The following is a 25,794-nucleotide window of genomic DNA, read 5'->3' on the forward strand; positions in this document are numbered from 1 at the left end:
GAAGATCATATCCCCTATTAAAGACCGGATGTTTCTTGCTGGACACCCATCACAGGGATGTTTCGGCCTTCAGTCGCATTGTGCTCCATGCTACTTTTTCAATAAAGCTTCTTTTTATCCCTCTGATTTCTCTTTTAGTAAGTGTTACTTACATTACTCATGTCCTTACGTATTGGGGATCTTACGGTATTAAATGTGTTGATTTGGAAAGCTTTTGTACAAAGTTATATTCAAAAAACCGTCTCGTCCTTAATTTTTGCACACCAGTGTAGTTCATCTTGATTAGTAACACACATTTGCATACTGTCATCTGCATTTTTAGCCACTGAAATTCAATTACGCTCTTTCACAATTGCTCATTTGTATTGTGTGCTTAACTTTTAGAAACCAGTGTATTACAACTCATGACACAAAACGAGATTAATTTCTGGATGTAATACCTTATCGAGAGAAAAAAAAATTATGAAATATCAATAAAAGTATATGCCTAAAAGCTCAAAATTGAGAAAATATTAAAAAAAAGGAATACTGAAATAAGTTCTGTCAGAAAATTTTTGGGAACAGCTTGCACATAACCCCATTTTTTCACCAATGGTAAATATCTCCAAAACTCTCACCAATCTGTAACACAGTGGTCTGGCAACCTGATGCAAGCAGCAGAATTGAATTTTCATGTAGTTAAGCACTCAGATTTTATTTTTATCCGATTTGCAGTGTTATTAAAATGGCAAGCAAACAATAAGATTTGATAACTAGCATTTTATCATTTTTATTGTAAGACTAGCGTTGTAGACAATGTTTAAAATTGTAGACAATGTTTAAAATTTTTATTGTAGACAATGTTTAAAATGGGTATTTTGAATTTTTTGTGCGTTAAATCAAAAATTTTGTTGAAAATTTAGATATTTCTTATATTTTTTTAAATGAAATGTAAATCCCCCCCCTTTGAAGAAGAAGATGAAATTTCAATCAACTTATTTACATTTTTGGAATTATTTTTTTCAATTTGTTGCTCTCAAAGTATGGGAGAAAATATTCAATGACTAACAAATTATTTGATTCAAATCCTTGAAATTATTTAACTTTATGCAATAACCATTCTTGAGAGTGAAATTTCTATTCAATTTAATTCACTTAAATTTTTATACTCTCCTTATTTATGACAAATTTCCTGATGTGGCAAAATTATTTTTGAAGAACATCGAATAAAGTTCAGTATATTTTATCCTTGAGAAAGCACACATATGCACACAAAAACAAAGACCACTTACCTTGATTTCCATCATAAAATTATTTCCTTAATGCAAATTTAGAAAACTTATAATCATATATGTTAAAAATTTATTGATATGATCTTCACAATACTAACATATACACACATATTTATATTAATGATACTTTTCAATAACAAAGCAAAAGTCACCATTCAATTTCACGAACAATTTCTAAAAATTTTGTGACTATGTCCAATTCTTTTGCTGCACATTGTTTCGAGAACATGCATTCTGCTAAATACAATGCAAAGTCTCCATTTCTATTATATTGGGGTAGCCCTGTTTTAATATGCCGCAATTTATCTTCAATTGTATTAGTGTGTGCTCCTGTAATTTCATCCACAAAAGAAATGCTATGGCTCAAAATTAAGTGGTCAAATCCCAGGGTGTCTAAGTTTTGATAAGCCCTCCAGCAGTCTGATATTATAGTTTGAATCCACTCTTGAATAACACTGATAAGTGTTTGTGCTGTACGATCATGCACAGCCACACACAAAAAAAAGTCTCCACAATCACGTTCAATACCTCCGAACATCCACTGCCCTTCAATATGATGGCCTTGATGATACTTTCTTTTTTTAAAATTTACTTTCATCAATTTCAACTGTTTTACCAGGCTCACCCATCATCTGGCTGTTCATTTCAATGTACTCCAGAATTGTCTCTCTTATGCATTGGCTCCAGGAGGGCATTGTGTTTGATCCAACCATATTCTTTCATTATCTTTGATGTAGCAACTTTATCGAGCACATCATATGTCAACACAAAGATTTCAGCTATGGTCAGTTTGCTTTTTGAAAACCATGATGATACTCGAATAGTCTTTGAATCATAGCAAGCACTGCTGTTATTTGTTTTTTTTCCCACACTACAATTATGCCATCTGGGAGTTTGCGATCATTTTTAGAACCATTGAACAGTTGAATTTAGGACACAGCATACTACTCTGAATCAGCTCAGCCTCCTTTAAAAATTCGAGCAAAATTTCTTGCTTTGCGCACAGAAACACAAAAAACAGCCTAGCGGGGATACAATTCTTTCCCAAACAATTACCAATGGCTGGCAGTTGACAAGAATTGGCTATAATGGTTTGTTATTTTTTTTATTGTACTCTTAAGTGGTGCCATATTACTACAATATAAATTTCTTTATATAGTTTTTAATATAAAATTACAGTTAGAATAATGTATGAAAATACAATAAGTAAAAGAATGTAAATTTAAAATAAATATGTAATATACATTTTTATAATAGCAAAATATCTGTAAAATGAAATATTATGAATTACAACTAAATAAAGAATAAATAATATAATAATAAGTTAATAAGATCAAAATGAATAATAAAAAACTATATTAAAGGTTACAATGAAATGGTAAAATAAAATTAAATATAATAAACAAGAATACACTGAAATGGTAGCAAAATATCAATATTTAAGATTAAAGAAAAAAAGCAAAAGTTAAATCAAAAATAATAACAAAAAACAAGAAAAGCTCTGGCACATACACCACATAAAGAGAAAGATTCTCCCGCCTTTCTGGCCTTCCGTAGCGTTCCTGACACGGCTACCATAATTGGTGCATTATTTGCCACTTGGCAAGTAAGAATAGAGTTGGCGAGAAAATGGGGTTATATGCAAGTTTAGCCAATTTTTTATTATCCTTATTGACAAAAATCTGCATAAAATCTCCAGATTCATTCCAGTAAAAAACATCATGTAAGACACCGAAACTCCATTTTTCATGTATTACGATTGTCGCTTTGTAAATCAATCATACATTTTGAAACTGCAGTTCAAAATACAAAAACTAGAACAGCAACAATATTTCCAACATTTAAACATTACCTACTTTCAAAAATCAACAAACTTGTTAATAAAACTATATACTCTATGTTAAGTTTTATATTAAATCACTTAACTGCAAGTATAAAATTAAAAAAATAAAATAAAATAGAGGCAAATTTTCTTCACAGATAAAATTAATACACTACATGGGACTTGCTTGTGCTTACAGAATTAAAGAATTTGCATATCAACAACAGATTACATAACTATTATTTTCATAGTCCTAAAAAGAGACTAGCAGAATTTCTTTTCACACATTAGAAATTTAAGCCATTGATAAGGCAATTCTGAATGTTAATACCAGCAATTTTAGACATGAAATTCGTCATAACAATGAGAACAGAAAAAAATTTTAAAAGACAGTTTTTTTCAGCAGAAAGTTATGTATGACATTTTTTCTATTACAATAACTATTTCCGAATTTGCATTGTGTCAGTTCACATAGTGGCATTTTAATTAATTACATTAATTATTCCATATCTTACCTAAATTAGTATGATATGTTGGATTGCTACCATTTATCTGTATGGCTGTCAGAAAATGTTTCTCCGATTCAGAATATTTCCCAGCTTTGCCAAGTGTATTTGCTAAATTAAAATGCAAAGAAGCCTCTAATGGCAAATGATGTAATGCTTCACGTGCAACAGATTCAGCCTTTGATAAGTGACCTACAATAAAATCCTTTTACTAAATTAATAGGAAAAAAATTCAATTTTTTCATGAAATTATTAGTAATATTTAACAACATCAGTATCATTAAAGCAACTTTCAAGAAACTGAATGCAACTTACTGTTTTACAATATACTAAATAAAGAACCAATGCAGGATACAGCCTTACTAATGAAACTTTCCAACTATTAAATCTGACTAAAAATAAGATTTAAATTATAAGAAGTGCATTTATTCAGTCAGTGAGTTTGTTAAAAAAACAAATCTTAATTAAACAGTTAATACCATTTTCACATTGCAAATGAGCCTCATATACAAATTGTAAGTTAAAAATTCTTAGCCACGCAAGCTATCCACCCTCCGCACATCTTACCAAGAAGACCATGATTTTCTTAGATTCATATCATGGGAAGATTATACGGAAAGAAAACAAAAAATTTATGGTCACTGACGAGTAGTGTTTGGACTTGCGAGTAGCCCTTTCTTGCTAGCTGCCGTTCTAGATTACCATTTGGGACAAAATGAAAGCCATTTTCCTGAAACCGTAGAAAAGCTTAGGAATGCATTCTATATGGATAACTGCATAACTTAGGTAACTAGTCAAGATGAACTTAAGAAATTCATTTTTGAAGCAAAACAGATTCTGGCTACAGGTTGTTTCGATTTAAGAGGTTGCGAACATTACAGTCTAACAAGTGAAGAATCTTCGATTCATCACAGCACCTTTGATTCTATAGGAATTCTGTGTCCAGTAACGATTCGTTTGAAACTGTTAATACAGAATAGCTGGAACCTTAAGATTGGTTGGGATGAAACCTGTCTAGAAGATATTAGCCTGGAGTCCAATAAATGGCTTGAAGATTTACATCTGTTGACAGAGATCAAAATTCTAAGATATGTCCAAAGCAATGTCCCGGAAGAAAAATTGAGTTTTCATATTTTTTGTGATGCGAGCAAGTCCTCCTATAGCGCAAAGGTATTTTTACGAAGCGAATGTGAGAAAGGGGTAAAAGTTCGTTTGATTGAAGCTAAAAGTAAATTGGCTCCTTGAACAAAGATAACAATGCCTCGATTACAATTGTTAGCATGCTTGATTGGAGCTCATCTCACTGCAACAGTGAAAGAAGCAATGGATATAAAGGGAATATCAAGTACCTGTTGGACTGACTCCCCTACTGTTATGTTCTGGATCAAGCATGAAGATAACTGGGGAACATTTGTAAATAATCGAGTGAAGGAGATAAGAAATTTAACATCAAAGGAACAATGGAAGCATATTCCAGAAAGCAAAAATCCGGCTGATCCCCCATCAGAGGAAGTTCCGCTGCAGTTTTACTCAGATCCAGATGGTGGGATGGTCCACTGTGGCTTAAACAGCCTGAAGAAAATTAGCCCATCTCTGAAATGAAATTAAATATGGAAGATGTTTCTAAAGAAAGAAGGCTCTTTGGTCCACTGTGGCTTAAACAGCCTGAAGAAAATTAGCCCATCTCTGAAATGAAATTAAATATGGAAGACGTTTCTAAAGAAAGAAGGCTCTTTGGCTCCTTAAGTGCGCCTCTGGTACAAATATCCATGGAAGGCGCAATAATATTTTCATTTAAAAAAACTTGGTAAGAAAAAAAATTACATCTTATTTTGATAAATTAAAATTCTTCTATAAATCGAGAACATGTATAATTTTTTGTTTGAGTAAAAAGATAGATAGGTAATTAAAATTTTATATTATTGTAAAAATACATAATGAACATCGAGTTTAATTTTATTAGTTTTCGTAAACGTAAACATAAACCATGTACAAGCTACCAGCATGCGCGTGCATGCGTTTTATAAAAGAGTGAACAAATTGACATCACAGAGCAACAGTGTGAACAGTTTTGTCTTATCTACCGTGTCTGCTGTTGTCCTGTCTTATTAAAAAGTTGTATTTTTTAATCTAGCTGCACATCTTATAGGTATTTTTATAGGATTTTATTACACCTGCTATGTATGTTTGTGGTTCTGGTACAAAATTTGTAATCGATTTTTCGATAACTTCTATTTGTCCAAATGTTGGAAGTTTTCTTCCATTTTGGATCATATTAAAAGTTTTGTTATTCTGATGATGGAAAAAATTATATTTTCTTTTTAGTGCAGTTACATATATTAATAAAATTGTATTATTTAAAAAGGTTTTTTAAATTTTAATTTTCATCAATTTAATAATGATAATAATTTTGTACTGGTGGCTTTAGAAAAAATATATTTGGAATATTTTTATAGGCACCCCAATTAACATGGCTACCAAAAAAAAGCAAAGAAAAACGGAAGATGAAAACCGCGAAATTAAAGTTGAGTGGACCGAGAATTTTGCATTTATTCAAAAGTTGAATGGACTTCGGACACGTCTTATTTGTAAGGAGAAATTCGCGCATAACAAGAAGTCAAATTTAGAGAGACACTTTACAAGACAGCACGTGTCATTTAGCACTAAATATCCTACCGGTGATGCAAAGGAAGAAAGCAGTTGAGGAACATCAGAAGAGTCGTCAACTTCTGTGTTTAGTAACTGGATGCAATCTTCCAGCAATATTAATATGGCAAGTTTTGTTTGTAGCCAAGAGATTGCTAAGAGAGGAAAACCATACATAGACGACGAATACCTAAAAAATTGTTTTATAAACGCATCCGAAGAGCTATTTCGGGATTTTAAGAAAAAAACAGATATTCTGAAAAGAATTAAAGAGTTACCATTGTCTGCAAAAACCATTAAAGATAGAACAATTAAAATGTGTTCGAATATAACCACCCAGAATATTGAAGATCTGAAATTGGTTTCGGCTTTATCAATAGCAGTTGACGAGTATTGTGACATAAATGATACAGCTCAAGTTTCACTTTTTGTAAGATTTATGTCTCATTCAGGCCCTAAAGAAGAAATTTTAAGGATTATTGCCACTCAAAGGTCAGACGCGTGGAGAAGATATCGCCAATGCTGTAATTGAGTGTTATGGATAAGCATCATATTCCCCCCGATAAAATTGTGTCGATTTCAATAGATGGGGCCGAAAGTATGAACGGCGTAAGAAAAGGGGTTGTTGTTATTTTGAAAGAAAAAATTAATCACGAGATACTTGTTTACCATTGTATCATTCACCAAGAAGCGCTTTGTGCACAAACAAGTTATGGAATCAGTGATTACCATTATTAACTACATTTTAGCTAAAGCTCTTGATCATCGTCTTAATAATCTCTCCATTTCAAATTTTTATTTAAAATGGAGAGTGAGTACTCTGATCTTCTGCTTCATAACAAGGTACGTTGGTTATCAAGAGGGAACGTTTTTAAACGTTTCGCGTCCATTTTTTCAGGAAATTAAAGCATTTCTCCTTGAGAAGGGCATTCGCTATGCAGTACTAACAGACGATCAGTGGATCCAAAACTTTTATTTCATGGTAGACATTACGTCTCATCTAAATCAGCTTAATCGTAAACTACAAGGGAAAGGAAACTTAATTTTTTCGATGTTAGAAGAAGTAATAACATTCGAAACTAAATTATCCATTTTTGCACAGGATTTTGAAAGGGAAACATTGGTTCACTTTCCGAGCCTGCTAAAACATCGCCAAGAAAATAATTCCTCTATTAATAAACACCATTTTAAAAAAATAATTTTAAATATGAGGGAAGCATTTCGCAGCAGGTTTCAAGAATTTAAAAACAGCAAAGCAACTTTAGCATTTGTCAAAAATCCTCTTAATGTTACAATAATCGAGTTGAAATTTTCTCCTTTTGACATTGGTAGCTTTGAAATACAATTGCTGGATTTAAAAAGCAAGGAGATATGGCGCTCTAAATTCGAACGTCTTTGCATTGAACTGGAAATATTGGAGAAGAAAAATGTGATCTTAGTTTACAACACAAGTGGTGTGCTCTGAATGACCTGGAGAAGGAAGACATGATCATTTTCAATGCTTGGAATAGTATTCCTGACTCTTACGATCAGCTGAAAAAGCTTGCGTTTGCTGTTCTTTCCCCCTTTAGGTTCTACATATATATGCGAACAATCTTTTTCAAGCATGAACATTATCAAGAGTAAACTGAGAAGTCATCTTATTGATGATAACTTGGAATCATGTCTAAAATTAAAAACAACATACAAACCTGACTTACTCAGACTTTCCAAGGAGATGCAAGCACATTGTTCCCATTAATAAATATTTATTAAGTATTAAATTTAGTTTTATTTAGTGTAATTAAAGCTTACTAAGCAAGCAGATTTGGCTCCCAATTTTTTTAAAAAATTGTTGTAATGTTCATATTTGGCTCTTTGGTTAATAAGTTTGCGGACCACTGACCTAAGGGACGGAAAGAAAAGTTGGATACTTTTATTCACCTCTGCTGTTTATAGGGCCATACTGTTGGAAAATATGACTTATTGTAACCCTTTTTCTGCATCATCTCTCCTCCTTGAAATATTTATTAGGCTTAGTTCTTATTTTAAAGGGATATAGTAGTTACTTCTACTTCTTTTTTTCATTGCCACTGTTTGTGTTGAGAACGGACTGTTTCAGCCTAATTAAAATGCAAAAACGAAACGTGATGTTACGTTATCTGGAAAGCCAAGTCGTGCCGATAGCTGATTGGTTGCCGTGAGATGACGTCATGCCTACTTCTGGTAAAAGTATCTCGCGTCGCCCTAGCTCATTCCTTCTAGTTCCTGCTTTCTTGGCTCTTGAGTGTGCGGATTCCCGCCCCTATTGAAAGACGTCTTGCAATGCTTGCAGTCCGGGGATAAGTTCCGAGCTTCCAATCTACAAGATGGTTTTTCCCGGATAAGTTCCTTGGTTCCAGTCTACAAGATGGTTTTTCCCGAAGAAGTTCCTTGGTTCCAGTCTACAAGTTGACTTTTCAGGAATAAGTTCCTTGGTTCCTGTCTACAAGATGAGTGACTGCCGTGGGCGGCATCCATGTTCTTCATGAAGGCGGCATTTAACATAAGTTAGCGGCGATGTTTTACTGGGCTATGATTCCTCGTGTTCAACGGAAACAAAAACAACTAGTAACTAGAGTAAGTGGAGTTAGGCCGGATTTAAGTGTCCACAAGGACTTAATTTAATTTTCACATGCTTTTTGATCATTAAGCGTGGATCTATTGACAGTGTAGCTAATTTCATTTAAAACAGCATAATTTCTGTTTAGGATACGTTTTTCGCGTATTGAATGCCAGAATTTTGGAGACCAGGTAAAATACTATTTAATATATGAAATTTTGATAATGATGGTTATATTATAATTTTCTAAGTTACTGATATTGTTTAAATTTATTCATTTTTTTTTTATTTTTTTTTTTTTTTATATATATTGTCAATAAATTGGTTAAGTTTGAAACCTTTTATTGTCTTCAATGTCTGCACAACACATAACCTTATGGAGCTTTTATTGCTACTGCTGCTAAATGTTTAATTTTATAAACTTTAAACTTTGCTTTTGCATCACATATATCTTGAAGTGATACAAGGACTTTCCACTGATGATTTTTTTGTTGGGCTTCAGAAGGTTCATAGCCAGACATGGACGACCAAAAACTATGTATAGTGACAATGGTACGAAATTTGTCGGGACTCAAAACCTCTTTCTTTCACTCGATTGAAACAAAATTATGCAAGAATGTTCTATTTTGAAGATTACACGGAAGTTCAATCCACCGACAGCTGCGTGGTTATGGTGGTGTGGGAGTTGGTGGGAGCGTATTATTCAGATGGTGAAGACAATTTTGAGAATAATATTAGGAAAAGCCTGCTTGATATATGAGGAGCTGTGCACCATTCTCAGCGATACGGAAGACCATTGTATTTTGATTCTGTTTCGCCCACCAGAAATAAAAAAATGGGAGCAGATGTCGCGAGCAACTCAATGGTTGTATAAATGTAATTTTTTTAAAGGTTAAATTTTACCGTTTGGCAACATTATATCGTTTTTATGTTTTAGAATTTAAAAAAATGCACCATGATTTTACATTAAGGTGGATTGCCTGTTTTATAGAGAATTAATTGGGTGGATTGCCCATATTACTTAATTATAAGTTACTCTCTACGTTTCTTTTAATGGAGTACCAACTGAATGACCCAAATTCAGGTAGAGTCTCATAACACTAGTAGCAGCAGCTCTCGATAGAAACTTGTCGGCAGTCACGCATTAATGTCGTTTACATGTTTACAATAACAGATCGATTTTTGATCGATTTGAGCTCGGATGTCTTGTGCGTCCCACCGACTTCTAAGTTAAAAAACATTCATCCCGATTCAATACAATTACTTGCCACAAAACAATTCCAGAATTTCTACGTATGGAACAAAATTACTAAATGTGAATTTAGAACTCAGATGAAACTTTTCATTAAGCGATGCACAACTGCCTATAATATAAGCCGATTTTTTAAGGACATTTGGATCTTTTATTCGATTTAAAATAAGATAGACTCATCAATAACACTACGAAATTAATTCAATTTGGTTCTCTTACTGATTCTAAAAATTATTTTTCGGTAAAGCTAATTTCGGGTGATTCACCTTATCACAGAATCTTAAGACTTTTTGAAGTTAAAATCTGATGATTTGTCTGAAGATCCTGAAGATTTAATGCCTTTAACATCCTCAATGTTCATTCAGGATATAAGAACGGTGGGAGTTTTGGACTTGGACCATATAGATGAAGTCAATATCACTAAGAGATGTAGATATCAACAGAAATTACGACAAGATCTCAGAAAAAGATTTAGAGATGAGTGAAATATGAGAGGCTGTAAATTTCCTTCAACTAATTGTGATAGCGTTCCACCGATCACAAAGTCTGACACATCAACCTGTAAAACCAACTGGGCATCTTTCTTCGGGCGCGCTAAAAGAACCGCATTTACAATTTACTGTTTACAATTTTGAAATTTGTTCCGCACGCCCTCAGACAAATTCAGCATTGTCCTATCATTTTTCTTAACCCCTTTTAAATAGGAAGGTAAATGTATTTGATTCTGGGCTACATTGGGTAAAAATTTAAAAATCCTAATAATCTCTGTAAATCTTTTACCGTTTTAGGAAGTAGGTAGTTAAGTATTGGTTCGGCTTTGTTCAGCAGAGGCTTGGTACCGTCTTCATTGATTAAATGTCCTAAAAAAGATATTTCGGGAACGCCAAAAACACATTTCAAAGCATTAATTGTCAATCCATACCAAGTTAATCTTTCAAAAACAGTACATAAATTATATTTATGATCGTCTTCTGTATCACTTAATATCAAAATATCATCTAAGTAGACATAGGTAAATTTTAGATCCCCAAGAATTTCGTTCATAAACCTTTGAAAAGTTTGAGCTGTTCAGCACAGTTCAAAATTTAAAAATGGAAATTCAAAAAAACCAAATGGGGTGCAAATTACAGTTTTTGGTAAATAGTCTGGATGAACTGTTATATGATGACATGCCTAAGCGATATCCAGTTTTGAAAAAAATTTCTTTCTGCTAAGTGTATTGTTAAAGTCTTGTAAATGTGGGATAGGATATCTGTTGACACATGTACATGTGTTTAATTTTCAGTAGTCTCCTACTGGCCGTATGTCGCCTGAGCTTTTAGAAACGACATGAAGAGGTGACGACCTTGCCAATTTTGAAGTTCTATAAATATCTTGATCGATCATAAATTGAATATGCCCAAGCCATATTAATTTTTTAAAAAAAATTTCTTTCTGCTAAGCGTATTATTAAAGTCTTGTAAATGTGGGATAATATATCCGTCGAGTTCGGTCATCTCCTACTGGCAGTATGTCACCCGAGCTTTTAAAAAGAACATAAAGAGGTGGCGATCTTGCTGATTTTGATGGTCTACAAATACCTCGATCAATCATAAATTGAAATTCTTTTTTTACTGCTCCATATAACTTCTGGTTTAACCTACAGGTTTACCTGTGCCTAACTTAAGGTTTAACTGAACAGGAGGACGGTTTGTTTCAATGTAATGGACCATAGTATGCTTTACTTTGATCAAATTAGATTTTAACTACAAAAAGTCTTAAGATTCTGTGATACGGTGAATCACCCGATATTAAATTTACCGAAAAATAATTTTCAGAATCAGAAAGAGAACCAAACTGAATTAATTTCGTAGTTTTATCGATGAGCCTACCTCATTTTAAATCGAATAAAAGATCCAAATGACTTTAAAAAATTGGTTTCTATTATAGGCAGTAGTACATCGGTGAATGAAAATTTCCAAGAAAAGTTTCGTACGAGTTCTAAATTCACATTTAGTAATTTTGTTCCATACATAGAAATTCTGGAATTTTTTGCGGCAAGTAATTGTATTGAATCGGGGTGAATTTTTTTAATCTTAGAAGTCGGTGGGACGCACGAGACATCCGAGCTCGAATCGATCAAAAATCTATCTGTTATCGTAAACATGTAAACGACATTAATGCGTGACTGCCGACAAGTTTCTATCGACAGCTGCTGCTACTAGTGTTACGAGACTACCTGAATTTGGTTCAATCATTCAGTACTCCATTAAAAGAAATGTAGAGAGAGACTTATAATTAAGTAATACGGGCAATCCACCCAATTAATTCAATATAAAACAGGCAATCCACCTTAATGCAAAATCATGGTGCATTTTTTTAAATTCTAAAACATAAAAACAATATAATGTTGCCAAACGGTAAAATTTAACATTTAAAGAAATTACATTTATACAACTGTTGAGTTACTCGTGACATCTGCTCCCACCTTTTGATTTATGGTGGGCGGAACAGAATCAAAATACAATATACTTAATAACGAGGCTAAGCAATACTTAGTATAATCATAAAAGGGAAAAAACTAATTAAAACACGAAGGTTTTACAATTGTTCTACCACATCTAGTTTTAATTATATTATAAGGAGGTTTAAAGTTAATTTCTTTTCTAGCAAGAATGTTAAATTGGTTTTAGTTAGGCAAAAACAAATTCTCGTTGTCCATCATTTCCAAAGGATACAATCATTGCACAGGACGGATCAATTCACCTACAGCTGTTTTCACCTTTGCCACTCTAACCTAATTATCTTGACTCTGGAACAATTCAAGAACTCGACCCAATGGCCAGTCCAATCTTTTTTTTTTCTTTGTCACATCCCAAAAGTACTACATCTCCTAAATATATTTGTTTTCGAGGACCTTTACTATCTCTGGACTGAATTAGGAGACTCAAATATTCATCTCTAAATCTTTTTCTGAGATCTTGTAGTAATTTCTGTTAATATCTATATCTCTTAGTGATATTGACTTCATCTATATGGTCCAAGTCCAAAACTCCCACCTTCTTATATCCTGAATGAACATTGAGGATGTTAAAGGCATTAAATCTTCAGGATCTTCAGACAAATCATCAGATTTTAACTTCAAAAAGTCTTAAGATTCTGTGATATGGTGAATCACCCGAAATTAGCTTTACCAAAAAATAATTTTTAGAATCAGTAAGAGAACCAAATTGAATTAATTTCGTAGTGTTATCGATGAGCCTACCTTATTTTAAATCGAATAAAAGATCCAAATGTCTTTAAAAAATCGGCTTCTATTATAGGCAGTTGTGCATTGCTTAATGAAAAGTTTCATCTGAGTTCTAAATTCACATTTAGTAATTTTGTTCCATAAGTAGAAATTCTGAAATTTTTTTGGGGCAAGTAATTGTATTGAATCGGGATGAATTTTCTTAAACTTAGAAGTCGGTGGGAAGCACGAAACATCTGAGCTCAAATCGATCTGTTATCGTAAACACGTAAACGACACTACTGCGTGACTGCCGACAAGTTTCTATCGACAGCTGCTGCTACTAGTGTTACGAGACTCTACCTGAATTTGGTTCATTCAGTTGGTACTTCATTAAAAGAAACGTAGAGAGTGACTTATAATTAAGTAATACGGGCAATCAATCCACCCAATTAATTCACTATAAAAACAGGCAATCCACCTTAATGCAAAATCATGGTGCAGTTTTATTAATTCTAAAACATAAAAACGATATAATGTTGCCAAACGTAAAATTTAACCTTTAAAGAAATTACATTTGTACAACCGTTGAGTTGCTCGCGACACCTGCTCCCACCTTTTGATTTGTGATGGGCGGAACAGAATCAAAATACAACGGTCTTCCGTATCGCAGAGAATGGTGCACAGCTCCACATATCTCAAGCAGGCTCTTTCTAATATTATTCTCAAAATTGTCTTAACCATCTGAATAATACGCTTCCAAAAAACCCCCACAAACACGCAGCTGTTGGGGGATTGAACTTCCATGAAATCTTCAAAATAGAACATTCGTGAATAATTTTGTTCCAATCGAATGAAAACAAGAGGTTGTGAGCCCCGACAAATTTGGTACCATTGTCACTATACATAGTTTTTGGTCGTCCATGTTTGGCTATGAACCTTCTGAAGCCCAACAAAAAAATCATCGGTGGAAAGTCCTTGTATCAGTTCAACATGTATGGCCCTATAAACAGCAGAGGTGAATAAAAGTATCCAACTTTTCTTTCGATCCCTTAGATAAAGAGGTCCAGATAAGTCTACTCCAGTTACTTAAAAAACCAGAGCGTTCGGACCCTATCTTCAGCCAGTGGGGCTGGAATTGTTCCAATTTTTTTGCATTATATTATTTGCATCGAATGCATTTTGAGATTATTCTTTGAACTGTTTTGCATCCTCTTAAAATCCAAAAACGTTGACGAATATCCATTAAAACAATTTGTACTCCACCAGCTGAATCGGTGGAACGCTATCACAATTAGTTTATGGAAATTTATAGCATCTCGTATTTTTTCATGAAAGCTTTCACAAGCAGAAAGGAACTATAATGCTTATGATAGGGAGCTATTGGCAACTTATGCTCCTATTAGGCATTTTAAACATATGATGAAAGTATGGAATTTTTCTTTAATCACTGATCACAAGCCGCTTACGTATGCATTTTGACAGCATTTGTCAGGCTAGTCAGTTAGATTTTATCTCACAATTCACCAGCAAAATTCAACATTTAAAAGGTTTGGTAAATATTGCACTTTTTCCCCCCCACACAGAAGCGATAAGCATGCTTAACCCTATCGACTATAAGGAAATTGCTAAAATGCGACAAAGTGATCTAGAATTAAAAATTTAACTTAAAGATTCAAAAGCTTTACAACTCAAAATTATTTTACCTAATTGTAGCTTACCGATATACTGCGATTTGTCAACAGGTACCACTGCCCTTACATTCCCCCAGCATGATAGAAGTCACTTAAATGGCAGATATATTTTTAAAATATAGTAGAAAGAAATAAGCAAACCACAAATGTACGTTACATGTTTATTTACTTCACTAACTAACTGTTGCCATTCCACAAAAAACAGAAAAGAGCTACACATGAATATTAAGGAACATAGGGTCTATAATTATAGCATTGCTTTGGCAGATAAAACATCATAAAAATAAAATAAAGTTTATTTCTAACACTCCTCCTTGCTAAAGTATGCCTAAAAAAACTTTCACTTAAATTGATTAAATACAACCTTAAAAAAATGAGGGATTTTTTTAAAAAAGGAATTTTCAGTAACTCTTCATAACTGAACAATAAAAAAAAATTGGTAAAAGAAACTTAAAAGTGACACAAACTTATGAGCATACACGGGCACGTTTTATATTACACATGGGAGACCTACTTGTGAAAAAACTAAATATTTTCTCAAGTTGGTTAACACTGTCTTTGAAATGTTTTAGTTAGAAGATCAGCTAGGTTTTCCTCGGAATTTATGTTTTCCAATTTAATCACACCTTGTTCAGTATAGTCACGTATGAAGTGATGCTTTATGTCCATGTGCTTACTGCGTTCAAATGTAGTTTGGTTTTGTGTGATGAACATAGCTGCTTGGTTGTCTACTTTATAACTGAAGGCCATGGGATGAACTTCAACAGTCTCCTTATCCATAAAACTTCCTTTCTAGCAAGGTCAGCACCCACATATTCAGCATTTGGTCAAATCATTGCTTCTTTTACACTTGTTGGATTCTTACAAATTTTGATGGCAGGTTGTTCTTCACAAACAGCTTTATATAACACTGGATCCCCATAGTAAGTCTTAGGTCTCCTTTCTCTAGTGCTTTTCCTGATTCCAATAGGGTCTTCCTTACTACTATCAGAATCTTCCAGGAATGCTGATTCTGTGTCTTCAGTTTCTTCTGCTTTGTCTTGTCATTTAATGGGGTTTCAACATCTTTGACTCCTGTGGTGGTGCAACTGATGGCTACTTCTAATGGAACAACATTTACTTCACTGTCAGAATTGTACTCATGATTTAAGTTAAAGGTCACTTCATTTTCCTTCTTTGCTTGAGTAGGTTCCTCCTCAATGGAAAAAAAGTCTCATCAAATTTAACATTTTTGCTCACTAAAACTCATCTTCCTCTGTATTCCATAGTTTGTATCCTTTCACACCTTCAGGATATCCTATAAAGATACACTCTTGAGCACGCTTCCCTACCATTCCTTTCTGTAGCGTTTTATTAATTTGAGCAAAAACTCGACAGCCAAATATTCTCAGGTGACTAATTTGCACAGGTTTCTTGGTCCATATTTCTTCAGGTATGTTTTCTTTGGTAGCCTTTGATGGACACTTGTGCAAATAACAGGCAGTAGTCACAGCATCTACACACAATTCTTCTGGGATGTTGGAATCTAGGAGAAGACATCTATTCATTTTTTCTGCAACTCCATTTTGTTGTGGTGTCCAGGGAACTGCGAGTTGTCTTGTTATTCCATTTTTAGTTATCAAATCATCAAATTCGTTGTTGACATATTCTCCTCCATTGTCACTTCGTAGAGTAGTAATTTTTAGTCCATGGAAATTTTCAACATTTGTTTTATATTCTATGAATTTTTCAAGGGCCTTTATCTTTAGATTTCATAGTTTTAACCACAGCATATCTTGAGTAGTCATTAACAAAGGTAACAACATACTTTGATCCACCTTTTGATGTAGGTGTGATAGGTCCAATTACATCACCATGTATCAATTGAAGTAATCTAGTTGAACGTTCGGCTTTTTCCTTGGGAAATGGAGTCTTCTTCATTTTCCGCAAATAAACTTCTTTAGAGCCTATTGTGCTGATAACGTGATAGAAATCACTTAAATGGCAGATATATTTTTGAAATATAGTAGAAAGAAATAAGCAAACCACAAATGTAAATGTTTATTTACTTGACTAACTAACTGTTGCCATTCCGCAAAAAGCAAAAAAAAGCTACACATGAATATTAAGGAACATAGAGTCTATAATTATAGCATTGCTTTGGCAGATAAAACATCATAAAAATAAAGTTTATTTCTAACACGGCATTCCGTGAGAAAGCTTTTGCAACATTGCACAATTTGTCTCACCCCGCCATTCATGCATCAACAAAGTTAATATGTTCTCAGTTTGTTTGGTCTTCCATCTGTAAAGATTGCGCAAACTGGGCACGATAGTGCATTCCATGCCAGAAAGCAAAAGTAAGCATGTATACCAGAACACCGTTAATGAAGTATCCAGATAAATCACAGAGATTTGATCACGTCCACCTTGACCTCGTTGGTACGCTACTTTCTTCTCAGAATAATTATTACTGTTTAACTATGATAAGACAGGTTTACTAGATGGCCCAAAGCGGCACCCATATCAGACATAACTGCATGCACAGTAGCACAGGCTCTACGACTACTGGATTACTCAGTTTGGTTGTCCGGCTGTTATTCATGCTGACCAAAACATTTTGAAAGTGGCTTATTTCGAGCCCATTCACAGTTATTGGGAATCAAGATACCACCCAGGATATCTCCATACCACCCAGACACAAATGGACTTATCGAGGAGTTTCATCACCCTTTAAAAGCTACCCTGGCATATGATACCAGTCATTGGGAGGTGCCCCTTACAATGCCCTGGTGGGTTTCTGCTCCACTTTCAAAGAGGGCATAAAGGCAACCACTTCTGAACTTCAAGACTATTCGCCTTCCAGGAGAATTGTTTTGATCTGACACCTATGGATGCGTCTCCCAAGCAGTTTATGGAGGACTTAAAATCCTTTGAAAGTGTCTGTCCGACCCTGACTTCCAGCCATGGTAAGCGAACCTGTTTTGTTCATCTTTGATTTAACGACACCATGCATGTGTTTGTTTGACAAGATGCAGTTAGAAAGCCACTCCTCCAAGCTCCTTATGATGGACCATTTAAAGTGCTAGCAAGACGAGATAAAATGCTCAATCTTGAAATAAAAGGGATTAAGCAAACATCTCCATAGAAAGACTGAAACCCACCTTTATAACCATGGAACTATTCTCAAGTTGTTTCCCAGAGTGTGAAAAAAGAGAGTGTGCCCTCGGACATTTGTACCACTCGTTCTGGATGACTGATATGACCTCTGCATTGGTATGTCATATTTCGTTGGCACTGTAGAGGGAGTATGCAGCAACAGAAACTCAAAAACGAGAGAAAACGGCCTTGGGGAAAGACAGTAAACCTGTATGACAACCTTACAGGATGATGGAGATAGATGAGTTTTCTCTGGCAGTCTGTGTTACACATTAGTCTTGTGCTTCACCCGGATAAGTAACCTTCGGTACCAGTGTGTGTTAGGGCCATGCTCTTTCTTAAGCCATTATAATGTAACCATGTTATTTTTCCTTATTAGATTTCATTATTGATATCTATCTCAATATGTCTATCTCAATTAAGATTGCTTTTTTATTTAATGTTATCATTATGTAAGCACCTATTACTCACGCGCACATCAATACTCTTATGCACATTAGAGATAAATAAATCAATCACTGCCGCAGCTACTATGGACAATCAATAAATTATACAGTATAACATAGAGAATTCTCTGCTTATTTCATCAACTATCATCAGCCAAAAATGTAGCCAATCATGCATCTGATATTACAACTTGAGAACATGAGGAACATTATATTCCATTCCATACAGTATCTTTAATTTTTGTACTTCAACAAGAGAAGAGTGCCAGATGCAGTATACGCATTAAGAGGATTAACCCAACAACTGCAATAGAATAATAATTACAGAACATACAAGACTAACTTATGGTTAAGCCATTCACTATAATCTGTAAAAGATGCAGAATCTAGAAAACTTCTGATGTTAACTTCACATTCAATAGGCCATTATATTCCAATATGTTTATTATTAATGCAATAAAAAATACTAAATTAATTTCAGATCATAAAAAAAGGCTAAAATGCATTTAACAGTAATTTAAAGCAAACTACAACTCAGTTCAGAGATTCAAAACTCACACAAATTTATATACCATTGACATACATTGTATATTAGCAAATTTCAACAGAGTTGGTGATAAAAAATTTTGATAGAAGTATCCACAGAAATAAATAATGGTTCCAAGCGACAAATCAATATAAAATCATTCCTTGTATTATAATTTCCTCTTTTGAAAGTATTCCTAATTTTGCATAGAAACAGCGTTTTCAACTTACTACTACGTTCTGAATTTAAGAGTCAGTTACCAATTCCCAATTAAGTTCACATGACACTGACTTCTTTCTTACACATAAATAGTACACAATTCAATGAAATGTCAGTGTAGAATACTGATTATTTCAGTTACAGAAAAAAGAAAAACTTACCTATGCTATCAAGCATAATAACCATATTATTCCAAGCAACAAGATGAGTTGGTTGCAAAGATGTTGCATTGCGCCATGCTTTGTAGGCATCATCATGCTGCTTTAATTCTAAGTACTATGAGAGAAGAAATTTTATACACATTTAGTATTCACATAAAAAATAATGAATACAGTACAAAATCTGTATTCTGGACGTCCATTATCCGGAATGATCTATAATCCGGACCTCAAAGCCACAAACTTTTTTTTTGTATGCGCATTCGTAAACGCTTTACACATGCGCATAATGCATTTAAGCATGCACGTTTAATGTTACACATGCGCGTTTAATGTTTACGCATACGTGTTTAACACAAAAAATGCAGCAACTTAAACAACTTACATTGAAAGAAATGTTTTATACAGTAAACAAATAAATATTAAGCCTTTTTTTTAAATTTTGATACCCTTTAGATCATAATTGCTCTTTATTTCATAAATTACGGTTTCATATTTTTAATTGTATAATTTCTGCATGCCATCTTACCAGATTTAATTGATGATCTATAATCCGGAAAAACCCTTAATCTGGAATTGCCAAAGTCCTGATGAGTCCGGATTACGGACTTTGTACTGTATACAGAAATTATTGAAATATTTACTATTCGGTTTCAAATTTTAGCTATTTTAAAAATGGATTGCAGTTATTTAAATCTTAAACAATACATACTTTAGCTACATGAATAAACTAACTTTTTTTTCAGGAAGTTGTAGTTTGAAAATTACGATTTTAATCTGCATAAATAAGCATTTAATGTTGTTATTTACTTCTAGGTGTTACAAGTTCTCTAGACACGGAAAGTGTCAAAATGTGTGGTGTTAGGTATTTCTCTATTCTAATGAGAAAGAAAATTAAATGGAACTGCCCAAAATAAGTTTTAAAATTCTAGTCATTTTATAAATTCAGATTGAACTGTTACAAAAGTTCAGATATTGAATTGCTCCAACTTACATATGACTGTATTAGCAATAAATAACTTCATATAAATAAAATGACTAACAATCATGTCCAATAAATATATCAAAGATAATTTTAAAGTAAAAAGAGGTCCTTGGGATGTCGATAATACTGGTTTTCTTTTGTTAGCATAACAGCAAGAAGAGGGAAAGAACTAAACTCAAAAGAAATTAGATCAGTTAAATAGCAAATTTCATTCTTCCTTAACTAATTTGATCCAGCTTATTATTTTTTACAGGCTATTATTATCAGAACTATCTTATCAAAATTAAAGTTTGAATTTTCGATTATAATAAAGAGAGTTTCTAATTCTGAAGCTGTAGCAGAATCAGCAAAGCTAAAGCATATTTGGTATTTCTTTCTACGAGGGCCATCCAGGAAGTAGATTACGTTTCCGTCTGTGTCCGCTAGGGGCGGGGCTAGCGCGGCCATCTTGGGGTCAGAGCGTTGCGCAGCTCAGTCTGCATCTAGCCGTGCTAGTGAGAGGTTCGTGCTGTGCTCCGTTCAGATACTGTGACGGTTTGAAATGTCTGCGTTAATTGAAAATCCCGCGAGCTGCGAGGTGCGCTCAGTAATAAGGTTTCTGACTGCAAAAAACTGTAAACCGATAGAAATCTATCGGCAGCTTCGTGAAGTGTATGGGGACAACATTATCACTGAAGGTGGAGTGCGTCAGTGGGTCATAAGATTTCAAAATGGCCGAACCAATGTTCACGACGAAGATCGAAGTGGGAGACCCAGCATAGTGACCGCCGAACTTCTCGAAAAAGTCGATGCTAAAGTCCGTGAAAATCGAAATTTCACAATAACGGAACTTTCTTTGAGTTTTCCACAAATTTCGCGAAGTTTGTTGCACGAAATCATCAGCGAAAAGCTTGGTTACCACAAGTTTTGTGCAAGATGGATTCCAAAAATCTTGACAGAGGACCACAAAAATCAAGTGGTTGAAGGCGCAGGCGGCCGAATTTTTCGACGAAGGAATTTCCAAGCTCGTACATCGCTACGATAAATGCCTTAATTTGTATGGTGACTATGTAGAAAAGTAGTATTTGAGTGTGGCTTTCATCTGTATATAATAAAATTTGTTTCCTATACTTTGTTTATTTTTTTATTCCAAAACGTAATCTACTTTCTGGATAGCCCTCGTATAACAGCCTTAGTGGGAGAAAATGGCATTGGTGCAATTCAGATTTAAGAAAGAATGATTTAAAAATTAGGTAAAACAACCACATTTTGATGTGGATTTTGAATGGTATGGATGGCAAAAGTTTCCAATTAATGGAATATGATATGTGGATTAATGTAATTAATGGATTAATGTAATTATGTAATTAATGGTATAATAAGATATGTGGATATGTGATAATACAGGAAGATGATATAATATAAGTTCTCAATTGCGATGACATTGTCCTAATTAGCAATCAACTAACGGACGGCGAAATCTGTAGCACGGTTGTAAATCTAGAAAATACTGCTATGGATAGCAAAGAAAGTGATAAAGAGGTTTTAAGGATAAAAATATTTTAATCAATAATTTAGTGGGAAATCTGGATTCTTCAATTACAAGACCTGAACAGTGGTACTTTGTAACATGACAAGAAATTATGTGTGCCTATAAAATTACACAGAAGGTATTCACCCAAAGGATGAAATGGCTTAAACAACATACACTGACAGAAATATTTAATAAAACAAACAAATATTGAGCTTTTCTTGTAAATTTTGATTTCATTAAGATCATAAATGCTTCATTATTTCATAAACAACATTTGACATTTTTTATTTTATAATTTCTGCATGTCATCTGATTAGATTTAAATTGATGACCTACATCTAAAATTAAAAAATTTCCAAAATCTAGAGCTCCTGAAGTCCTCATGATTCTGGATATCAGAACTTGTTAATTTTACTAATATTTCAATGTTATATACACTTGAAAAATCATTAAATGGTATACACACTGTGCCAATTAAAAATGAGTCTATGTATAAAAGTGGAAAAATTGTATAACTTAACATTAAAGCACACAAGTACAGGGCGAATTTGTCCCATATGTATATGAAAGGGTTAAAGTAAGGAGCATGATCAGATATTGAAAGAAAGAATAATCAAGCAGGAGCAAAATCTGGTAATGAAAGAATGAATCTATAGATGTCTGCTTCTGATATGGCTGTAAGAGCAGATCACAATTCTTTGCAGCAGTTTTCGATGTCAGAATAAAATATTTTCTTTAAAAGGCAGTTTTTGATAAAGAGGACAAATTCAGTAAAAAGGAGGTAAGGGCAAATCAGCACATACACAGTTTCTTTCAAGTCAGATATAGTTGCACATGTACTGACCACAGTAAGAAAGCATTATATAAACACATAAAATATAAACACATTCAGAATAACAATTTTTCAATCATCTTATGTAAAACCAGCATTAATGCTTTGCAGAGAAGAGAGCAGTTTTGTTTTTGTAACTACAGAAATGGAGACTGCTGCGAAGAATTTCACCCTAAAGGCTAATGTTTAATTTATTCCCAAAAGCCTAATATACAAAATAAACATAACAAAAACAGTTTCAATATGATAAATTTCCTTTCCTTACAGCCTAATTACTTACTTTATTTATGTAGCATAAAACTTTCAGTACCACATAACAGACAAAATGAAAAATGAATACTATATTATTTGCTTTATAGATATGCACAATCTAACTCAAGTTATTAACATCAAAATTTACTCTTGAAGCAGCTCAGTATCTCTCTCTCTCTCTATATATATATATTATATATATAAACTTCATGGACCTTCATCTCTATCCTGCTTTCATTACTGTTTCATTGTTGTAGCAAAAATAAAATTTCTTCCTAGGACAGACAACATTTTTCACCCATATTTTTAGTTTGATGTATCAGTTTTGATATTCAACACAATATAATATGAGTGAAAAAATACACTATTAAAAATAGCGAAACAAAGGAATATTGAAAAACACAAATAGCACTGGAAAAATTACACCTGCCCTCAAATAAGAGGTTTATACTTCAGTGTTTTGGAGACTAGAAATCAACCTTTTGTTTACATAACAAAGATATGCTCCTGCTTATCATTAAATTAAACAAAAAGTTTATTTACCCAAAGGGGGGAATACAGTGTATCCAGCTTAGTAGGAGGAATGTCAATTATTAAATAAAATACACATGTTCTACATGAAAATATGCATATGTGACACTCATCTTCAGAGATAAGTCTTTTTTGCCATGGATACATGGTAGCCACCTGCAATGCCTTAAAACATCTATTTAATTCTTAGTATAAAAGACTGCTCAAATAATAATTTACTTTTCAACGTGGAATGCAGTTCTCACCGCTCAGCTTTCTAAGATTTCTAAAAAAATAGCCTTATTATTTAACTGTAATACATACTATTACGATACCTTCTCCTTTAAGAGGAAAAAAAAAGAAAAGATTCACAGAAAATTCTACAACTTAAATCTATTTAAAACTTAAAGGAACATGAAAGTATAAAAACAGACCAAATTTCCTAAATTATAATAACAGTCAGGGTAACGTTTTCGATATCGTAGAGCCATTAAGTAACTTCTTTCTGCATCATTCATTTTCTTTAAACTTGACTGTACTATTCCAAGATTCATCCATGCAGCAGCAAAATCAGGCCTGAAACAGTTCAGATTTTAGAGAACAAATATACATTTGAAGTTAAGAACTTTAAAAGACTTGATTATCTTTTATATATATATATATGCATTTCATTTCATGTTGATAACTACAAGGCCTCATATGAGTGACAGAACTTTAAATATTTAACAGCACTAGGAACTAAAGATTGCAATTAGAAGTATTGCAAACAAAAAGTTTTAGTTTTATTCATTTTAGAGATGATTCAATGTGAACTTCTTTCATGATGCAATAAACATCTAATCTGAAAGCCAACTCATTCCACATTCTTTCCAACATATTTTCCTTAATCAGCTTAACAGATGCTGTCTTTTTTTTTTTTATTTCAGTTCTTAAGTGCCCAATGGAAGGTTTGTCACATGCAGTGATTTACACAACCCTACAGGAAGAAGTCCCTGTGAAAGAGATTTGGACAGCAAAGTAGCCTATTTATTACCTGTCCAATATTTTAATAACATATCCTTCAAGAATATGCAAATATTGAGGTGAAATTGAAAATACTAAAACTGAAATCTTTCCCCTTGGATGAATTCAGTTATGCTGCAGTAGTTTGCAACGGTTTTTCTGAATCCCATGCCTACCCATAACAGAATATTTTACTGGAAGGGAAAGTTACCTCATCACTGAATACTATGCAATACACTCAAGTTTTCATCAGTTCCTATTTGAATTTGCAAAGATTCATTAACCTTTTAAAGATGGGATGGACATCATAGTGGCCATAGAGTCCTCTCTTTGAAAAGACAGGGCTGTCTACTTTAGTGGCCATGTGTTTTTCCCCATTTTTTAGGCTGAAAAGTGGGGTGAAATGTCAAATTTGACGTCCCTAGGGTTTTAACCCCTTATCTCTTTCAAAGGTCTTCCTTTTGCGACATAGATGCACCCCTCTGAGAATCCATTAAAGTACACAGAAGAATCTTTGTTGCAAATAGGAGGTGATTTCTTAAAGGGGCGAAAGCATTCGGTTCAAGATTCCCCGTCATTTGGTAGCTTTTACTGCTACCAAAGCCTCAGCCTCAAAAGGTTAAGACCTTGTGAGCAATCGTAAAGCTGAATTTTTGAACTGCAAAATTTCTAAAGTTTATGCAAATATGTCTGCAATGAATCTGCTTTACAGTTGTGTTTGGCAATAGTTACTTATGGCTTCATTAAAAAGATTTCAAAAGACTGGCTGAAGGTAGCTTCCACCTTTTATACACTATACTTATTTTGAATGTGTAGCAAAATAAATATAAAACATTTCCCTCCCCCTTAAAATGCATCCGTATCTATGTTTCATACATTATAATATGATGAACTGACTGTAAGTAGCCAGAGATTATATTAGGTTAGTTTGTAATTAATTAAAAGACACTTCATATGCTGTTGAGCAAAAATTAGAATACAGGTCCAAAATATCAGAAGTCTCACAAAGAATTTCAGATTTGTATAGTGTATAGTTTACTTTTGAGCATTTCTTACTCTGGACCACCACCTAGTTTCTGTATCTTAAACCTGAAATAAAAATATTCAATGTAATTTGTAACTGAAGTAGAATATGTTAATTGGGGCTTACTTCCAACCACTTGCCAATGGCAAGGATGCAAGAAATTAAAGACATTTTCTCTTATATGCTCACATCACTTGACACACTGAAGA

The 25,794-nt window shown here is 33.5% G+C and overlaps 1 protein-coding gene across 2 annotated transcripts in view; it reads right to left on the bottom strand.

Moving 5' to 3' along the window:
- The window catches only part of Tmtc4 (Transmembrane O-mannosyltransferase targeting cadherins 4), a 199,068-nt gene that overhangs the window by 31,198 nt on the left and 142,076 nt on the right, over positions 1-25,794 (bottom strand). For both annotated transcript variants that reach the window (XM_035354750.2, XM_035354749.2), the window contains exons 18-20: positions 23,994-24,135; positions 19,471-19,585; positions 3,609-3,791 (exon numbers count right to left, since the gene is read on the bottom strand). In XM_035354750.2, coding sequence (XP_035210641.1) covers positions 3,609-3,791; positions 19,471-19,585; positions 23,994-24,135 — 440 coding nt within the window. The remainder of the gene's footprint in view (positions 1-3,608; positions 3,792-19,470; positions 19,586-23,993; positions 24,136-25,794) is intronic.

Source organism: Stegodyphus dumicola, chromosome X1 (assembly GCF_044657685.1).
Source record: "Stegodyphus dumicola isolate Sdum_Otavi_A_Nest chromosome X1, ASM4465768v1".
Lineage (NCBI taxonomy): Eukaryota > Metazoa > Arthropoda > Arachnida > Araneae > Eresidae > Stegodyphus > Stegodyphus dumicola.